General features: G+C 39.8%; 2 protein-coding genes across 2 annotated transcripts; one reads left to right on the forward strand and one right to left on the reverse strand.

Annotated features, from left to right (window-relative positions):
* The first annotated feature begins 18 nt into the window (after positions 1-18).
* dtymk (deoxythymidylate kinase (thymidylate kinase)) lies at positions 19-10,945 on the forward strand. The gene is made up of 5 exons (XM_085266355.1): positions 19-1,134; positions 1,232-1,340; positions 9,360-9,450; positions 9,548-9,745; positions 10,623-10,945. Exons 1-5 carry the CDS (start codon positions 822-824, stop codon positions 10,746-10,748), a joined length of 837 nt encoding a protein of 278 aa, XP_085122481.1. The 5' UTR covers positions 19-821; the 3' UTR covers positions 10,749-10,945.
* On the reverse strand, positions 10,843-21,367 carry atg4b (autophagy related 4B, cysteine peptidase). Its single transcript, XM_085266353.1, has 13 exons — positions 21,222-21,367; positions 18,225-18,326; positions 16,633-16,704; positions 16,449-16,547; positions 16,244-16,345; positions 16,077-16,149; positions 14,640-14,719; positions 14,160-14,356; positions 12,972-13,050; positions 12,683-12,828; positions 12,142-12,198; positions 11,943-12,036; positions 10,843-11,547 (listed from the first exon to the last, which is right to left on the reverse strand). Exons 1-13 carry the CDS (start codon positions 21,229-21,231, stop codon positions 11,474-11,476), a joined length of 1,185 nt encoding a protein of 394 aa, XP_085122479.1. The 5' UTR covers positions 21,232-21,367; the 3' UTR covers positions 10,843-11,473.
* Between the last annotated feature and the right edge of the window lie 151 nt (positions 21,368-21,518).

The following is a 21,518-nucleotide window of genomic DNA, read 5'->3' on the forward strand; positions in this document are numbered from 1 at the left end:
ACTAGGAATTAATGATTAATTTCATTCATCGTGTCAAAGGGAGTGAAACAGATTATTTCCCTCCATACTATCAGAAAAAGAAAGGTGTTGAATATCACCTTTTACAGGACCTGTGGGTATTTAGCTGGAATTAGTTTTAAGTGATCACCTTCATCCTGATGGGAGTGTTCCCTTCCAGGGTGCCACCGGACACAAAGGGACAAAAAAGGGATAGCAAACAATAAAAATATATAGTCTTTATGACCTCCAGCTCTAAAAAACAACTAAACAGTTATGGGACATTTTGTGTCTATTTGCTATCCAGCACCATTATCAAAACACCAAATCTGGGAATATCTTTTAAAACGACATCCAGACTATCAGATACCTGGAGAGTTAACGCCAACTCTTATAGGAGGGGTTGTCATCTTATTTCGCCGTATTATTACCTTATATAAATCAATCTCTAATATGAAGCATCTCAAGGAGATTGCTGTTGTGATTTGTTGAGATTTCAATCTGAGAGCGAACTTCGGGACACTGCACACTCACAGGTGAATCAGCCAGTAAATTGCCCTGTGCTAATAAAACGTGTTTTATTCAGCATAACTGTTGCTTGTGATTAAGTGTATGAAGTTCTAAGTACAGCCAAGGAAGTAGAGAGCAGTTTTCCATAGATATTGGAGCAGTTGTAGGAGTTTTCTTTCCTGCATTTTTGCTTTTCTTGGATATTCTAATTCAAACAGACTGACGGAGTATTTACACGGTGTTGTAGGCAAAATCTAAATGATCTGTGAAGGGGGATGATGGGTAAACAGTAGAGGGCAGCAGTCGGAGAGCTAATGGGCTGGCTGAAACGTGACGAAGTGAAACAGGAAGTGCGTCATTGTGTTTCCTTGTTGACGTTTTGTTTTAGGAAAAGGCGGCAAATGGTGATAGGGCACAGGTCTGTTTCTAGGGCTTGGCTTCAGTTTGTTCGTGGTTTCTGCAACGTTCACCGCAGCACTGACGGACAGTGGTCGGAGATGGCGGGTAAGAGAGGAGCGCTCATCGTGCTGGAGGGGGTGGACAGGGCCGGGAAGACCACGCAGTGCAGCAAGCTGGTTCAAGCTCTGCAGCAGAGCGGCAGGCCGGCTGAGATGATGAGATTCCCCGGTGAGAATGCTTTCCGTTTTTCACCGAAGGAGCTTAAAGTTCTCCTCTGGCTTTAACGTGTCTGACGTGTTGTCCCGGGGCGGTTTTCTTCATGCAGACAGGACCACGACGATCGGACAGCTGATTGGGGCTTACCTGGAGAACAAGAGTGATTTGGAGGACCACACGGTGCACTTGTTGTTCTCTGCAAACCGCTGGGAGATGGTGTAAGACTCTCTACGTTAGTGTGAACATATGTGCCAATGAAAATCTGTGTAAAAAAAAAAAAAAAAATCTCAGGTGTGTTCAGTACCTTTAATGAGGTCGGCTTCCTATTGGCTGCAAATCACTTGTGTCAAGCCAGCCTCCAATTCGAGACTTGCAGTCAAGCCAGCCTCCAGTTTGTTTTACGTTCCCTGTGTATTCAAAGTATTACGGGAATGGATGTGGAAACCGGATTTCAAAATAAAAGCCAACTTCGAGTGAATTAACAGATATGTTAAGAACATAATAACATATAATTTAGGCTTCTTTTTTTTTTTACAAACTCTAATGTTAGATCTATATGACACAGCCTTGTACCCTAATTGTGCCCTGTCACTATCAAGGCCATCTTATTTTGGATTTCAAAGTAAAAGCCCTGTGAATCTTCATTTTTGAACTACTCTTTCAATGACTTAATAATGCTCTTAAAAGCAAAAGTCGTATTTCCAAATACTATTTGAACTTTATATCAACACTTTCCAACCACAGTCTTTTTACAGTGATACCATATCAATATCAAGTCAGTCTGATTTTGCCTTTCATAGTAATGGCCCTTTGAAATTGTCCATAATTGACTTAATCTTCTAACGATTCAAAATGCTCTAAAATGAAAAATTCTTGTTTCCACAGGGTAATTCCACCTTAGATCAACAGTATACAGCCCCACAGTGATACCATATCAATATCAAGTCATTCTGATTATGCCTTCCAAAATAAAAGCCTTTTTAAATTGTCCATAATTGACCTAACTTTCAGTGATTTCAAAATGTTTTAAAATGGAAATTTCCTGTTTCCACAGGGTAATTCCACTCCAGATCAACAGTATACAACCTCACGATGTTACCATATCAATATCAAAACATTCTGATATTGCTTTAAAAAATAAAAGCATTTTCAAACTGCCCATATCTGAGTTGCTCCTGGAACAATTTCAAAATGCTCTAAAATGGCACATTCCTGTTTCCACAGGGTAATTCCACTTTAGATCAACAGTATACAGCCCCACAGTGATACCATATCAATATCAAGTCATTCTGATTTTGCTCTCAAAAATAAAAGCCTTTTCAAATTGTCCATAATTGACCTAACTTTCAGTGATTTCAAAATGCTCTAAAAAGGAAAATTCCTGTTTCCACAGGGTAATTCCACCTTAGATCAACAGTATACAGCCCCACAGTGATACCATATCAATGTCAAGTCATTCTGATTTTGCCTTCCAAAATAAAAGCCTTTTCAAATTGTCCATAATTGACCTAACTTTCAGTGATTTCAAAATGCTCTAAAATGGAAATTTCCTGTTTCCACAGGGTAATTCCACTTTAGATCAACAGTATACAGCCCCACAGTGATACCATATCAATATCAAGTCATTCTGATTATGCCTTCCAAAATAAATGCCCTTTCAAATTGAGCATATACGGCCTACTTTTTTGACGATTTCAAAATGTTCTTAAACAGAATTTTGCTGTTTCCACAGGATAATTTCACTTTAGTTCAACAGTATACAACCTGACGATGTTACCATATCAATATCAAGTCATTCTGATTTTGCTTTCAAAAATAAAAGCATTTTCAAACTGCCCATATCTGACTTGATCCTGGAACAATTTCAAAATGCTCTAAAATGGAAAATTCCTGTTTCCACAGGGTAATTCCACCTTAGATCAACAGTATACAGCCCCACAGTGATACCATATTAATATCAAGTCATTCTGATTATGCCTTCCAAAGTAAAAGCCTTTTCAAATTGTCCATAATTGACCTAACTTTCAGTGATTTCAAAATGCTCTAAAATGGAAATTTCCTGTTTCCACAGGGTAATTCCACCTTAGATCAACAGTATACAGCCCCACAGTGATACCATATCAATATCAAGTCATTCTGATTATGCCTTCCAAAATAAATGCCCTTTCAAATTGAGCATATACGGCCTACTTTTTTGACGATTTCAAAATGTTCTTAAACAGAATTTTGCTGTTTCCACAGGATAATTTCACTTTAGGTCAACAGTATACAACCTCACGATGTTACCATATCAATTTCAAGTAATTCTGATTATGCCTTCCAAAATAATGGCCTGTTGAAAATGCCCATAATTTACCTAACTTTCAGTGATTTCAGAATGCTCTAAAAAGGAAGATTTCAGTTTCCACAGGGTAATTCCACTTTAGATCAACAGTATACAACCTCACGATGTTACCATGTCAATTTCAAGTCAGTCTGATTTTGCTTTTCAAAATAAAAGCTTTTTCAATTTGCCCATATATGACTTACTCTTGGAGCGAATTCAAAATGCTCTAAGATGGAAAATTGCTGTTTCCACAGCATAATTCCACTTTAGATCAATAGTATCCAACCCCACAGTGATACCATATCAATATCAAATCAGTCTGATGTTGCCTTCCAAAATAAAATACTTTTCAAATTGCCGATATACGACCTACTCTTTTAAAGAATTCAGAACGCTCTAAAAATGAAACTTGCTCTTTCCACAGGATGAATCCATGTTAGATCAAAAGTGTACATCCACACCATGGTACTACTTCAATTTCAAGTCATTCTGATTTTGCCTTCCAAAATAATGGCCTGTTGAAAATGCCAATAACTTACCTAACTTTCAGTGATTTCGGAATGCTCTAAAAAGGAAATTTTCTGTTTCCACAGAATAATTTCACTTTAAATCAACAGTATACAACCCCACAGAGATACGATGTTAAGATCAAGTCACTCTGATTTTGCCTTCCAAAATAAAAGTATTTTCAAATTGCCCGTAGACGACCTACTCGTTTAACGATTTCAAAATGCTCTTAAATTGAAAGATGCTGTTTCCACAGGATAATTCCACTTTAGATCAACAGTATCCAACCCGACAGTAAAACCATGTAAATTTCATGTTGGTCTGATTTCGCCTTTCAAATTAATGGCCCGTCGAATTTGTCCATATGTGATATACTCTTTCAATTATTTCAGAATGTTTTAAAAATGAAAATTGCTGTTTCAACACATATTGGGTTTTCATTTTGAAAAGCAAAATCAGACTCAATTGATTATGACAGAATTGAATCATAAAGATGATGTAAAAGGAAGCTGAAATTGCCACTAGGTTGTAATTGATAGTACGTTTATATTTTAAGTCTGTGGAAAGATGTCATTCTAAATAAAGAAATTACAAAACAGCTTGCAAACCAACCATGACATCTTTCCACAGACTGCCATATTCTCTGAAACGCCTGTGGAGACGGCTTATGGTTGAGAAATGAACATTCAATGCACGGGCGACAGATCTGGTTGACATTCCTGCTGTCAGCATGCCAGTTGCACGCTCCCTCATTGCTTGTGGCATCTGTGGCATTTTGCTGTGAGACAAAACTGCACATTCCAGGGTGGCCTTTTGTTGTGGGCAGTCTGAGGTACACCTGTGCACTACTCATGATGTCAGATCAGCATCCTGATGTGGCACACCTGTGAGGTGGGATGGATTATCTCAATATGGCAGATGTGCCCACTACCACACATTTGGACTGATTTGTGACCACTGTTTGGGAGGGATGGTTATATTGTGTATCTGGAATGAATTTTCGGTCTCTACGTCCATCCCATGGGGAATGGGAGCAGTAACAAAGGTGTTGCGTTTATATTTTTGTTGAGTGTATCTAAACTGTGTAGTAGTAATATGAGAAATCAGTAATCTGAGAAATGTAATTTCTCACCCTGACCGGTTGAGGCAGATGGCCGCCCCTCCCTGAGCCTGGTTCTGCCGGAGGTTTCTTCCTGTTAAAAGGGAGTTTTTCCTTCCCACTGTTGCTCATAGGGGGTCATATGATTGTTGGGTTTTTCTCTGTATGTATTATTGTAAGGTTTAACTTATTATGTAAGTGCCTTAAGTTGACTATTGTTGTGATTAAGCACTGAATAAATAATGTCTAAAACTGAAGTTGATACTTGAGGTGGTGTGTGAATGACATTTTGAAAAATTTAAATTGTGTGTGGAAAGACATTTCTTGTAGTTAAGCAAATACTTCAATGAACTCATTTTGTTTGGTAATGGAATAGGATTTAATTTTATCAGAAATCCGTACAGTAATTTTGGCTGTGGATCACAGGGTGCAGAGTGGGGGTCACCCAGAGTCATAATCCAGTGAGATATCTGCGTCACCTCTTACAGTTTTCCTGTAATCTGAGGTCAAAGATGAGAATATATAGAGTACAGTAGAGTAAATTGTGCAAAGTTTACTATCAATTTTCTCAAAAACCGTACAGTAATTTTTTCTGTGGATCACAGGGTGAAGAGTGGCGACAGCCTAGAGTCATAATCCAGTGAGATATCTGCGTCACCTCTTACAGTTTTCCTGTAATCTGAGCTCAAAGATGTCAATATATAAAGTACAGTACAGTAAATTGTGCAAAGTTTACTATCAATTTTCTCAAAATCCGTACAGTAATTTTGGCTGTGGATCACAGGGTGCAGAGTGGCGACAGCCTAGAGTCAGAATCCAGTGAAATATCTGCGTCACCTCTTACAGTTTTCCTGTAATCGGAACTCAAAGATGTCAATATGTAGAGTACAGTGAAGCAAAATGGGAAGATTTTACTATCAATTTTCTCAAAATCCATACAGTAATTTTTGCTGTGGATCACAGGGTGCAGAGTGGAGATGGCCTAGATTCATAATCCAGTGAAATATCTGCGTCACCTCTTACAGTTTTCCTGTAATCGGAGCTCAAAGATGAGAATATATAGAGTATAGTACAGTAAATTGTGCAAAGTTTACTATCAATTTTCTCAAAATCCGTACAGTAATTTTTGCTGTGGATCACAGGGTGCAGAGTGGGGGTCACCCAGAGTCATAATCCAGTGAAATATCTGCGTCACCTCTTACAGTTTTCCTGTAATCTGAGGTTAAAGACGAGGATATTAAAAGTACAGTAGAGTAAATTGTGCAAAGTTTACTATCAATTTTCTCAAAAACCGTACAGTAATTTTGGCTGTGGATCACAGGGTGAAGAGTGGCGACAGCCTAGATTCAGAATCCAGTGAAATATCTGCGTCACCTCTTATAGTTTTCCTGTAATCTGAGCTCAAAGATGTCAATATGTAGAGTACAGTAAAGCAAAATGGGAAGATTTTACTATCAATTTTCTCAAAAACTGTACAGTAATTTTTGCTGTGGATCACAGGGTGCAGAGTGGGGGTCACCCAGAGTCATAATCCAGTGAGATATCTGCGTCACCTCTTACAGTTTTCCTGTAATCTAAGCTCAAAGATGAGAATATATAGAGTACAGTAGAGTAAATTGTGCAAAGTTTACTATCAATTTTCTCAAAATCCGTACAGTAATTTTGGCTGTGGATCACAGGGTGAAGAGTGGAGATGGCCTAGATTCATAATCCAGTGAAATATCTGCGTCACCTCTTACAGTTTTCCTGTAATCGGAGATCAAAGATGTCAATATGTAGAGTACAGTAAAGCAAAATGGGAAGATTTTACTATCAATTTTCTCAAAAACTGTACAGTAATTTTGGCTGTGGATCACAGCATGCAGAGTGGGGGTCACCCAGAGTCAGAATCCAGTGAGATATCTGCGTCACCTCTTTCAGTTTTCCTGTAATCTGAGCTCAAAGATGAGGACATTAAAAGTATAGTTGAGTAAATTGGGTAAATTTTATTGTTAATTTTCTCTGAATCATACAGTAATTTGGGCTGTGGATCACAGGGGTGAAAGTGGAGATTAACCAAAACTGGGAGTGGATTGTGAAGTAAAATAGTGTCAGGACAGAAAACACTGCGTTTCTAAGCCAGTCGGCACCTATACCGTAATATGCGTAAGAGTAGTGCAACAACATTTTAGGTGCGGCTGGCGGGGCGGCTAGCTTGACTGCGACTTCGTAAGTGAGGGCTCACTTGACCGCAGTCTGCAAATCAGTGTCAGTGGACTGATCCTCGAGCTAACATGTAGGAAGTGACACGTTCCCAAGTTACTCTGATGACAGGCACTACAGGAGGAATGATACAGAGAAAATGGGAAGCAGTCCATGTTTGGACTTTTCAGTGCTTTAGGTTTACTTCATGCAGTCTTAAACAGGGGCGGATCTACAGGGGTGCCACCTCTTGCCACCACAAATTTGCATATGACAGTGTTGTTTATTAAAAGAAGCTAGCATTAACACCTTGAGCCTAGCTACAATTAACACTGAATATAAATTCTAAAACTGAATATACTGCATATTGTCAGGCCTGCAGGCCTGTGGTGTTTTGTGGCAGACAGACTACTTCACTGGCACAATCAATTTGTGTGGCATCTGATTGTTCTGTAAATGTCTTTGTTTACAAAATTTGTGCATAGGTTTTTAAAATGTACAATTTAATTTGCATTTCAAGTTATGAAAATAATTAACTAAACATGTTTGTGGTTTTTACAGTAAAAAATAAACTTTTGCTGACTCTGATTTCATATTTTTTTGTGATTTCAGATCACATGTATTATTACAGTATAGCAATGAAAAAATAACTGTAAATTCAGACATGTGAGGTTGTGCTGAAAATAATGATACCAAACTAAGCAAGGCAAAAAAAGATCAAGCTGTTATTAAAAAATGGCAGTTATACCCTGGACCCCAGAGGGTTAACCTAATAAAACATGAAATATTAGGTTTAAATGTTTGGTGATAAATGTGTTGATGACAGTGCAGATTTCTGGCATTTTGTTTACATTCAAGCACAAAACAATCAGATTATTTCTGATATAAAAATGACTATGAAACGTAAGTTAGACTTGTGATTGTAAATGAACCGCCCCATGTTCTGTAGCTTTCTGGTTTTTATAGTTATTGGGCTACATTAATTTTTATTATATAGGCTATACACTACATAAAATCAAAATTCACATGTTTTATGTAACTGAAATATATAATTATGTGGGCTAAAGAAAATAGTTAAGTTATAGAATATATTTATATGAAAGGTGTATACTTATTGCAGTTAAATTATTTTAATCATATATAATGCATTTTACAGAATGTAACACCTGCATATGTGTAAAACAAAATGTCTTTGCCTAAACACTAATGGTCTGGCTCAACTGGAGACACCAGGCTAATAAAACCCAACAGTGTGATCAGCAGCTGGACGAGTGTTTTAATGTCAGGTGTAAAACCTAAAGCAGACAAACGGGTGGATGAAGACGGAGCAAAGATTTCTGATCTTGTCTTTCTTTTAAAAAAAAAATGAAGGGACAAATTCTGAGCAAAACGCTAACAAAGCAGAAACCCAGTGATTTGTATTGATGGCTTTGTTTAATTTATTTCAGTAGCATTTTTTTTTTTGTGTAGAAAAACTCAGATGTTAGTTTTTATAGGACACCCCAGAAAGTTCATTGTGAATTTTATGAATCAATAGCTTATTACGTGTGAATTTGTTTTTTTTAAATAATGTACACTTACTAAAAGAAAAGTCATGATTTGCAGATAATTGTAGCAGTTTGATCCTCTTGAGATCAAACTGGGCTGCCTGTGGCACGTGAATTAAAATGGTTTGAGACCCTGTAACACAGGCTTTGAGCCTTATGGCTGAACGGACTCTGTTTATTGATGCACAACTAAATATTTCCTAAATCAATATCACATTTTTAAGGTTTCCTAAAAAGTAAAATCATTCTATGAAAAAAATCAGTTAGTGCTTCCTACCTCAGAATCAGCTGATTTATTTTTTTACAGCAAGTTTAGTACAATTAGATAAGCCATGTTCATTTTTTTTACTTCATGCTATGAATGTTATAAATCACAGGTCCTTAAAAGTGCATAGTGGTGAGTTCAGTTTCACGCTTTTTTTTAATTATTTGCATTGGTTCCTTCTCCAGTTTTTTAAGTGCAAATGGACTGATTGGCAAACACGACAGCAAACACTGCTGGTTGTATCAAATGTGCTGACATTTTTGTTTCATTTCCTTTAAGTCTTTACACAGCCTAACAGATTCTAATCCACAGGCCTTTAATGAAGAAGAAGCTGGAGCAAGGCATCACTCTGGTTGTAGACAGGTATGCTTTCTCTGGAGTTGCTTTCACCAGCGCTAAGCCGGTAAGTGCATTTATTCTGCTTTTCAAACTCCATCCATCAGTTCGGTATTGCAACATGCAGTCGAGCGTGACAGATGGAGGTTTTTTGTCTTCTTCAGGGCTTCCGCCTGGACTGGTGCATGCAGCCTGATGTGGGACTGCCAAAGCCAGACCTCGTAATGTTTCTGCAGCTGAACCCGGCCGAGGCTGCTCTCAGAGGACAGTTTGGGCAAGAGAGATACGAGACGAGCGTCTTCCAAAGAACAGTGCAACAGCGGTTTGAACAGCTGATGAAGGATCAGACAGTAAACTGGCAGGTATGAGGGAAGCCTGAATGGAAGATTTATTCCGACAGGATGTTTAAAACGGGGATGCATCGGGCCGATATCTGTGTGATCAGGTGCCACCTGTCAGCTGCAAAGCACCGCCTAAACTCTATTTCGTGCCTGCAACACCAACAGCTTTTCTTCATGTCTTTATAGTTGCACTGGCTTCCTTTTCCTGATCAGTCTGTGCCATCACATACAGTAATGTATCATGTTACCACCTCCAGGGTTATTTTACTCCACCTGTCTTCATCAGGTCCACTCCACACTGACAGGTGTTGGTGAGAGTATAAAGCTTGACTTGCACTGCAATGACTGAAGTGAATAAATACTGTGAACAATGAGAGTATGCTTTATCTTACTTTATCTTGGGCCTAGTGTTATTTATTGTTCTAGAAATAAGAATTCAGAATGTGAATTCTTGGATAGTTTTCATTTTTACAAAGTTATGAAAGCAGTCCGAGGTTCTCTTATGGGGCTTTCACACAGGACGTATCATGCACCGAGCTGTGCTCACTACTAGAATCAGCGAGCTGCAGAGCAAAGAGCTAAACAGGCAAAGCTTCACCACCGTTAAACTCCACAGCCGCATCTATTTGGATGGAAACCCGTTTCCAAGGAAGTCTTTTCCTCCTGTGGTTCTGATATGAACTTTTCCACTCTGTCTGCTGGATGTCTTCTTTCTACTTTAGTGCAGTCCAAGTTTATATTTGCTGAACTGTGGCAGCGGTGTCTGCAAGCACTCCAATGCTGACTCCTGTGTGAAAGCACCTCCACAGTCTCTTCGTTGCATCTTATTAACGTTAAACTATCTGGAAAAAGACTAAAGTCGCCGATTTGTTCTAATTATCGAAATTTTCTTCCTCAGGTGATCGATGCAGCACAGAATATTGAAAATGTTCACAAAGACATCACAGCCCACAGCCTCAATGCCATCAACAAAGCACAGAACCTGCCGCTCGGAGAGCTCTGGAGTGAAACTCTTCAAAACTAAAGTCCTCTCCTGCACCCCACAAACTTCATCCCACACGTTTACTTGAGTAAAATATTACGTCACACACTTGTACAAGTCAAGAGAGCTATACAAATTGAAATTCAGCTCTTTTTATTTTTGCTTTTTTCATTCTTTTACATAACTATTGTTCTGTCACCTGCCTATATACTGCTTTGATTAAATAAATAATCTTCCAATGGATGAGTGTATATGTTTCAGACTTGGCGAGGATACAACTAAGACAACTTGTCTTCAGATTTGACTAAATTTGGTTTCGTTACAGGCTGTTACAGACGTCAGTTATTAGTGACAAACCGCGTAAGCCGTGGGCATCATGACCGCACCGTGTTTCTACACAACATAAAACTGTTATGGCAATTTTACTAATGGAGTCAGGGAAAGGCACCATATCACTTCAGAAGAAACATTTAAAAGTGTTAAGACTTAAATGGAAACACGTGTATGTGAAGATGTGCATACAGAATTTATCCTGAGCTCCTGCTACAGCTCCCCTCCACACCCCTTCCCTCCCCTCCCTCAGGCAGTCTCAATGATGGAGCATTCGGAGGCTGTGTGCCACACACTGACTACACCACTGGAGCTGGACTGGCTCAAGAGTTTTCCAGTTCACGTTCCTTCACTCAGGCTTCCCTTCTGATTCAGAGAAGACACGGTGAATCTTCCGTCCGCCATCGAGAACAGCAAATCATTGTTCGTTATGTTCGTCACAGGGAAAGGATTTCAAATTCCTCGTCCTCTGAATCGAAGAATCGCTCCAACCTGTCTGAGTCTGAGAAATCTGCAAAGGAAAATTTTAAAGAAAATTTTAAATTAATGTTTATTAACTCTGTGAGTTAAGACTCCAGAAACAGTGTTTTATTTATCTTTAGGGGGGATTCACACATCTTCCTTGCTGTCATGCATTTTCTTGTTTGGTGAGCTTTACGACCAATCAGTGTAGCATTATTGCCACTGGCCCCCCTCTTAAAGGGGGGTAAAAAAACAAAAAAACAAACATTTTTTGTTTGGGGGGGTTTTTTGTTAACGCCCATCAAAAACTAACTTTTCTTACCAAAACGTCCTCTTGCTTTTTTTTCTCCCAAAAGAAAGAGCTAAAGAGTAGCTACAACACTCCCCTCACAGAGTTGAATTCGTTTTTAGCATATTTAAGAAAATAATTTGCAGTATATTTACCAGGAGTAAGGTTAAGGGTGTCCACGCTGACCATATGAGAGGGCTGGCTGTCTACGAGTTCGAACATAGGCAGGGTCCCTCTGTTGCAGGACAGCTACAAGACAAGGACAATTATTTTTGCGATATTCCAAAAACACAGCGATGCCTTTATTAAGTTGTAATAAACAAAAATTAATGTTACAGACAGAGAGAGACACACCCTTCTTATGCGCATACACCAGTCATCAAACTCATCCTCTGTTCTGCAGAAGAAACCCTGGAAGAGCACAGAAAACACATTTATGTCTAACTATTAATATTCATATCTGCACACAACAGCCTGTGTGTCATCCGATATGTTGTTCTGTTGATTGTTGTATCAGCCGGAGGCACTTCTGAAAGGTCTTTGGCAGCATCTGGACACAGTATGACATTTTTTCCAAGCCCATCGTTATTCCACTAGCTCTTTACATGCCTCCACTACCTTATCAGGCTCTTTCATACTTTCCAACAAATGCTGGACAAACTTGGGATGAGATCTGTTAACATTTGTTAACCTAATGGAAGGTTCAGCTATGGATCTTTTTCTTTAGTAAGTGGGTAATCTGTTTTCCCCTTTATTATCCTCTTTACTGTACGGAGGAAAATACTGTCAGACATAAACTGCTCCGTGGCGCAAAAAAAGGTTGGGGACCGCTGGTCTAAGAGACGAAGACTGTTCTAAGAGCTCTGCACTGTCAAACTCTCCCTGGCAGTCCTACCGCTGCGATGGATGGGTCCAGTTCACAGATGTGCATGCGACAGGGTGGGTGCTGGCAGTGGTACGTCTCATCGGGGACCTGACTGTCTTCAGACGGCTCCACTGCAGGCTGTGTGGTGTGTGGGTCTAAATAGATGAGTTCTTCTCCTGGGGACAAAAACACGTGTTCAGACCCAAGCGGGTAACTTAATGAAGGTGTTTAAGAAGAGAAGGAAAAAAAAGAATCACATGATGAACATGAGCTGTTTAGAATGCACAGTTTATTTCACAAACACAGAGACTAGACATACCGACATAACCAATGAAGTAATGGGCACTGTTGGGTTTTCCCCCAATAACACCAAGGGACTGAGGCAGCATGAAGCATTGCTGTGAAAAGAGACAAGAGGGTTTATCTCACCCCAGCTGTGGCTGAATTTGGCTTATATATATATATATATATACACACCATGCTGGCACTGAATGTCTCCTTAAAATCCCTTTCCCTAAATTAAAATCTATGATAACTTAACGGGAGTTTTATTCAGGTACCGTTCTTGCATTGTTGATCCCATAATGCTGTCAGTCATGAGGGGTCATTAAATTAATAATGAAGCTTTTTATTTCCGTTTCAGCTGAACAGAGATGTGCTTTTTACTCCATGTGTTAGACGCTGGGATTGAGAAGCGGGCAGTGGGAGGCTGTACATAAATTCTACAGCACTGAGATTATTGAATCTGTGGAAGTGGCTTGTAATTCTGGAAGTGGATAGAGATTTAAATTAGCAGAAGCTGCTTTTGAATACTTTTGTATCTTGGCACTGCTGATGAATTATTTATCTTGTTCCCAAACAGGCATCTGCACTACCCACAACCCTTTTAGAGTTTTAGTACGGATAAAAGTCAGGCACACGGAGACTACATCCATTATCTGACTGAAAAGCCGAGGACACTACATGCTCAGACTGTCGTAACTTTTAAATAGTTATTTTCCTGGTCACTAACATAAAAGAGCATCCAAAGACAGACATCCTGCATGACTTTCTGACTGGTGGTTGGTCACACTTGCTCCAGGCTCCAGTTGCCTAGGTAACCGTCTGTAAATGTGTGTACCAAGCTGTTGCGTGTCAGTCAACTGTATCATTTGCTCTCATTGGTTGTCATTTCCCTTGCCTTGTAGTTTAGAATAGTTTTGCCTGAGCCCACTTTAATTCACCAACAGTTATATCAGCTGTAGTCTGGGCTCAGTGTCATTGATTTCTAAGGTCTCTACGCTGCTACTTCCTTCATGTGTGATTCTCCTTAACAGTATTGGATTTCTGATTTCTAAATGCCTCACATTCTACAGTTCGTCATTATGTCATTTCTTTGTGGTTATCTGTCATTTTTCCCATTTTGCAAATCACATCTGCACTGACAGTGCTCATTTTTCATGATACAGTGGCCATAACTACTCACAGAATTAGTTGTGTCATTATGCTGTACATGCTAGTTTCTCACCTTGAGGGTATCAATGTAGGCATCATTTATATCGCTCAGGCCCAGCCTGAGGGGGATGAGCAGTACCAGAGGTCTCCAGAGCGCCGTCTCCTCCTCAGCCATGGCACACGCTCCCTCCAGGCATCCATTAAGCTCCCCAACTCCCTCCGATTCTCCATAGGCTCCTGCAGCATCCAGCCAGGGCATGCAAAGGCGCTCTACAGAAAAATGATCACAAAAACCAGAAAATTACTCAGATTACTGTCGACCATGCTGCCAGTACATTACAGTGAAGGAAAACTACACCAGATACAAATTAGGTCTGTGTAGAGTTATGCTGCTACTGGTAAATTAAGTAGCAGCATAACTCTGTCTTTGGATGAACTTGGTTTCTTTGCAGAGACTCATATCAATCTGTAGATGTTTACACACAGAAACTGTTAGATTTGGTCAAACAGGAACTGTGTAAACAGTCCACAGTTGCAACACAGCTGCACTCACTGATCTCCTCGATGACCACAGTGTTGTCCATCGCCACGTGTACAACTACTTTGCTCCACGTATCAAACACCGCCAGCTTCCTGAAAGCAAAACAGCACAGTCACACGTTTTAATTTTACCCCAGCGCTCCAAAACACTAGAGAACTGCCCACCCTCTGGACTTCCTGGTCCACTGGGAGGTTTGTGAGCCAGTCTGATGGAGGTGTAAATTTCATGGGGCAAACAGGAAATTTTTCATCAAGTTTCAAAACATGGTGGTTCCGTGTTTCTAACGTTTTTGTATTTTGGGTTTTGATTAGCGTGAAATACGATTCTGAGACTATATGTGATGTCACAGCACCGTAATTCACTTTAGCAGCAAACTCCTGACAGCAACACTTTTGACAATCCGAATCAGCGCTTTCTTTTACATCCATATGAGTTACCCCTCAGACATAAAAGGGTTATGGGGTATAGACGTCACCCCGCTGGGCAAGTGGCGTGGACACCAAAGTTGTGAATGAGATATCTCCAAAACAAGTCGATGTAGGACTTTGAAAGGCAGGTGCATCTATGAAAAATCTCAAACCAGTACAAATACTGGTGACCTTGAACTCAAGGTCAAGTTCAGACATCAACGGGTAGACCTGGTGACCGGCAGTATGTTTATTTGTTTGGAAAATGTACACCAAAGGGGTACTTCATGTTAGAAATGATTAACCAACCAATCAGCATCCATTGGGAGACTGCTAGTATTTATGTGCAGCTTGCCATTCACCGTAAGAAAACTATTGGGGGGGGGGGGGGAGTAAAAAAAAAAAATAAAAAAATTTACATTTAAATTTAGATGTTTACTGAAAAATGTATTTTTTTTCCTAGAACTAATTGTAAGGAACTATTTTAGCTGGTGTTACATATAAAAGTCAACTTAAAGGAATTTGAATTGCAAATAATAAAAATACCACACTGGTATGCTGCACACTAAGTGATATCAGAGTGGGATATTTCATTGGGGGTTTTTACTCAGCTTTTTTTTTTCCTGTTCTTACCAGGATTCTTTTCGATTTTCCTGCAGTAGTGATAAATGTCTGAAAAATGAAAATAAATGGCTGACCGATGAGCAGAAAAACTATAGTCCAGAAAATGCTAATGGATTAAAGACCAACAAGTAGCAAGTCAAGAATTACCCCATAAACTTGAGAGCAGCAGAAATGCACTAAAAATGTTTAAGGCCTTAAAGACACAAATAATGTGTGCTTAAGAGAAATGCTGAACACAAAAACTGTTGTTTGCTCACAAAAATGCTGCACAGCACAGCTTTAATCTTTAATTTACAGAGCACAGAGCCAGTAATTCCTTTGTTCCAGCTTTCAAAATGCGGGGATTTCTTGCTCATTTTGGCTTTGTGTGTTTGCATGAAGTCCACAATGGACCCTTGTGGTACTTTCCTGTACTTACTTTAGAACCTGGGCAACTGTGTTTGGTCCATACCACTGGCCAATAGGCTTTCCCTCTCCAACTCCCATTTGAGCTGCAGCATTTAATAAGAACAGAAGAAGAATTTCCTGTGAAGTCTTTCACTCAAGCCTTGGTGTAACTGGAATGGTTTGAAGCTCACTACTTACCAATTTGATGGATGGAATAATAGCTGTCTTTTTTGTCGATGAAGGCGTTGAGAAGACTGATGTACTCCTCTCTTTGTTTCTGGCCTTTGGCCCATCTCCAATCTGAAAACAAAAAGGTCAGTTATGAAATCTGTCAAAAACAAGCCTCGTTTCAATTCACTGGAGACGGGCTGTTGGTGCCACGCAGAGATAAAGTCCGCCTTACCTCTTCCTAAATGTCTGCACACCAAGGCCTCGCCCAGAATCATCTGGCCACACCGTAACATACATCCCCACCCCGTGTCTGATGTTGGTCCGGTCCCCCCTGTAACAGATTCATGGGTCACCCATAACGCCTTTTGATAGCCAGAGGTCACATTAGAAATGTGTGACAAAAGACCAGAACTGACCAATCGGTGGGAAGTTTTTTCTGTATGTGAACCACAGGCGTGAAGTGACATCTGATAAAATCTCATCTTTCTCTACAATACAGACATCGGCATATTACAACATATCCACATCATAATGACAAAACAGAGTGGCTGACTTTGTGATGTGTTTCGTAGGTAGAGCTGGGCGATACGAGATTTTTTCATATCACGATATGTTTTTTTCATTTCAGGCGATAACGATATCTATCACGATATAAGCCAAATAACTATATTTGTAAGATTTAAATGTGCCGTTGCTCACAAGTAAAATGTGAAATAATCAGCAGCTTGTTTTTATTTAAATATTTATTTCCCATAATAAGTTCAACAGGGTAGATGTACTTAAGGAACATGAGACTTTTTCAGATAAATAAAGGCAAATATTACAAACTACACAAAAGGCAGCCGCTAAAGCGTTTAAGTTTCAAAATAGAACAAACGAAACAGACTAAATTGTCAATTCCACTTAGAAACAAAATATTAATTCTAAAAATAAATCTTAGTTTGTTTTACAGAAGAACAGACAAAACTGACTAACTTTTGTCAATATCAAATAAACTGAGAACTAAAAGGAAATTCTCAATCTCTCCTTGTTGTATAGCTGAGCTTTTCAAACAGTTTTAACAGTTACTTTAGTCTGACAAAAGCCGAATGACGAATTAGCGCTTCCAGTCAGAGACTGAGGCTACGTCCACGCGTACACGGGTATTTTTGAAAACTGAGATTTTCCGTTTTCGTTTTAAAAAATAATCCCGTCCACACATAAAGGCAGAAATGAAGGAAAACACTGCTATGAACATGCCAAAGCAGCAGGTGGCGCTAGATTCCTAACCGTGCAGAAATGTTGGCCAATCAGAAGTCTAGAAGCCTCGGTGGGAAAAAGTAAACAAAGCTGGGGCATAGAAGCAGAACCGAGTCGTATGTGTGGAGGGACAGTAACTGTGTGTATATGTAAGCATTTAAACACTGCAGAGAGTAGAATTAACAGTAACAGTATTGTAGAAATTCATTTCACCGAAACAATAACGTGGCGCACAGTGTGACGCATGCACCAGTTCATTGTATTTCCAGACTTGCTTTCGGCACATTTACAGTGCACGCTACTCTGTTTTTTGTCAGACTTGAAATAGCCGAAATACCTTCACACTACGGAACTTCTATGGCTCTTCCGTTCGACAATCTCTCCGGCGTTGGAACCATCATCTGTTTTCTCTTCGGTCACGCTCGGTTGATTTTTCTAGTCGGCACACTCATTTCCTCCATTACGCGCTGGCTCCATTACCCGCTGGCTGCTTCCCAAACAAACACATGTGCGGCTTGGCACTTGTGCTGTACATAACAAGTCACGCGACGTGACGCTGCGGCTGTGATTGGTTCGGCTCTGCGCTACTTAATTTGTATTGGCTGACCTTTTTTTTTTTTTTTTTTTTTAAGAGGACAAGAGCGGTGAAGTCTATCGCGATAGTTTAATTTCTCTATCGAGTAAAAGTTATATCGCGATACATATCGTTCTATCGCCCAGCTCTATTCGTAGGTATTGAAATTTTCATGCGAGAAGATTCAAGTCCCACCTGTGAGTGCATTGTATTCTTTGCCCAAGATCCACACAGGCTCCGAGGTCTCGGGAAAATCTTCAAACTCAACAAATCGAAGTGTGTCGTATGTCAAGGTAGCTGCAAAAAAAAAAAAAAAAGGAGGAGGAGTCTGAGGGAAGATAAAGCTGTTTTCACAACTCAACTCGGGCAGCTTACACGCTGACAGCTGAGGTGGTTTATCTCTTGCTGTGCAGTGCATGTGAGTGAGGACCATATTCAGACTTGTCAATAAATGTCAGGTGATCACCAGCATTATCACAGGCCAATTATTGCAGCTGATAAACATGAACCTATCTCTCAGGGAGTTCAGATGGAGTATCCATTAGTTGCTGGAGTGAACTCTAAACCACATCCAGGAACAAAAATTTGGGGGCTTTTAAGAAACTGATTAAATCAAGTGTTCACATTTGTTGCAGTGTCCTGCCTTTAAGCACTTAATATCCAAACCATTCAATTCAATTTATATAGCACCTAAATCCCAACAACACTTGCCTCAAGGCACGTGAAACTGTAAGGTAAAGACCACACAATAACACAGAAAATCTCAGCAATCAGGCGACCCACTATGATTTAGCACTTGGTGACAGCGGAAAGGAAAATCTCCATTTTTACAGGAAAAAACCTCTTGTTTGTAGTAACTTCTCTAAGTCAACATATAATCTTCTGCAGACTGCCTGCCATGCACAGGATCAGCAATCCAAAGCAATGGACAGTGCACAAGAGAAGTGAAGGGAGTGCATGCAGGACGGAGTGGGTGGAGAAGTGTCTGAAGTGGTTTATGTCAAATGGGTAGCAGAAAGAACAAAAGGGAAGGTTAAGAAGATGGTAGTGAGACCTGCTGAGATGCATGGTTTTGAGACTGTGGCACTGATGAAAAAACAGGCCGGTGATCTGGAGGTGGCAGAGCTGAAGATGTGAAGACGCTAGATTTTCATTGGGCGTGACCAGGATGGATGAGATTAGGAACACATACATCAAAAGGGCAGCGTACATGTCACAGTTGGGAGACAAACTGTAAAAGTAAGGCTGTGAAGGTTTTTGACATGTGCAGTTGAGAGACAACAGATATGTGGGCAAAAGATGTAGAAGGCTGAAAAAAGGAAGAAGACAAAAGATGTGATTTATGGATGTAGTGAGAGAGGACATGGAGATGATTGGTGTGACAGAAGTGGATGGAAGACATAGTGTGAGATGGAGGTAGATTATCTAACATGAGGACTCCTAAAAGAAACAGTCGAAAGAAAGAAAAACACTGCCACAAGACCAGGATAACCTGTATTTGTTTAGAGTCAGGTTAATGTGGTTAACGACTGTCTATTTGCTTCTTACGATTGCTCACTGCTTACATAACACGCACAGCGAAATTCCCTAAAAAAATTATTCTCAATTAAGTTTTTTCCTGTTTAGTTAACCCCAATCTGAACCAGCCTATCTAAGCATAATCTAGCACACCCTCTAAAACAACCAGAAAACTGCCTTTTGAGTCATGAGCAGCTAGTAACCACCAAGAAAATGTATGAAGCTGAATTAAACTCTGGAAGTAGCAGCCTTGCTGGGAGCTAGGAGCAAAGAGCAAGTACCATCTGGATCCTGTAAGCCTCTGGTGCTTCATTTTAAATGTGAAACAAAGTTGGAGACAGCAAGTCAATCAATATTTGAAAGACAGGTATGGAGAGATCACTTTTATATTGAGAGGACTTTATTTTGAAAGGCCATGCCACTTGAGTCAGTGAAAAACACTCATCCATCAGTCTGAAAATGATTCTTCCGTGCTCGTACTTTAAACTCAGAGTCAGATAATTTTACTGATCCAAAAAAAGCAATTCATTTGCAACTTACCTACACAACCTACTTGCAAAATAGCAATAGTGAAGAAGATGGACAAAAAATACATAATAGATTGACAAAGAAATGTGTATAAAAATTAGCAATCATAAAACCAAGTTATTCTAAATGATCACTGCAAAAGTTAAGGGATTTAATAGCTGATACAATGAAGGATTTTAAATATCTCTACTTGTTCTACAGTGGGTTACAAGGTAGTAACGACCTGTTACTTCCTGAACACAAGAGATAAAACTTGGTCATGATGTTTAATAATAAGTGAGCACAAATTTCTCTGCCTAACCCGCGTGATTTTGGAGCAAGTGCTAACAATGCTGCTGAGGGAGTTTCTATCATTAAAAGCTAAAAACATTAAACGAGCAGATACAAGGAACTGTTAAGGGACTTTCAATAACTGAATAACAAAAAAACATAAAATTAAATTTTTGTCCCTAAAGACTTGATGAGGATGGTCAATGTCCAACCACAATAACAGGCTAGATTCAGGCTTCTCACTGCAGCTGGAAACACTGCGCTCAAAGACAAGATAAACTTCAGTAAAACAGTAACAAACATCAATAAATGATCGAGTTCTTATTAAAAACAGCATAAAACTCCCATTAAACCTGTTATCAGACACTAGAAAATATCTTAACATGCCTTAATATTCCCACCGAGCTTTAAAAATACGTGTTGCCCACATAACTAACAAGAGTCAGGCTAACAGCAGCTTGATAACCGATGTGATGGTGACAGCGCATCAGCAGGGATGCTCATCTTGGGCGTAACAAAACGTTAGCTAAAAAGTCCAAAGATGTATAGAGGACAAACTATTTAGAACAACATATGGCATCACAAGAAACGACACCTTAATAAATGTTTTGTGATGACACCACAAGTTGTCAAAGCGGGAATCCCGCAGATTTCGCAACAGTAGCAGCAAGCTAACGATAATTAGCAGTTAGCTTTAGTCATCACTTTAGCAGCTAGCGTCACCGAGGCAGGCTGCCAGCTGGCGACGCTGATCCCAAAGCGGCAGAGCAGAAGTGCCACCGCCAGGTGTTAAAGAGTGATGCTGTAGTCATTATAACTTCTAACGAGATTGCTAAGGGAGTAAAATATCATATTTTCCTGTAAAATCTCGCTTACCTGCATCCATCCCGACGGTCTTCACCCGATCTTGTTTGTTGTTCTCTGCACTCGGACACGCTGGACCAATGGGAAGAGAAACCTGCTGCGGAATCCGGAAACAGCCGGGACGTTTCTGTCAATATCCAATCGAATCTGGCGAGGCGGCTTTAAGACCAATCGGGAGTGCGTGACGTATCCATCCCGTGGAAAGCGGTTTCATGGTGCGTTCACGTACACAAATAAACACCAAAGGTGCGTTCAGGAGAGACCCTTATTTCCCTGCTGTATATAACCAACTGAATGTCAAAACATCTG

Source organism: Mchenga conophoros, linkage group LG23 (assembly GCF_057382185.1).
Source record: "Mchenga conophoros isolate Kocher_MC1m ecotype Shallow Benthic linkage group LG23, M_conophoros_male_GT1.1, whole genome shotgun sequence".
Lineage (NCBI taxonomy): Eukaryota > Metazoa > Chordata > Actinopteri > Cichliformes > Cichlidae > Mchenga > Mchenga conophoros.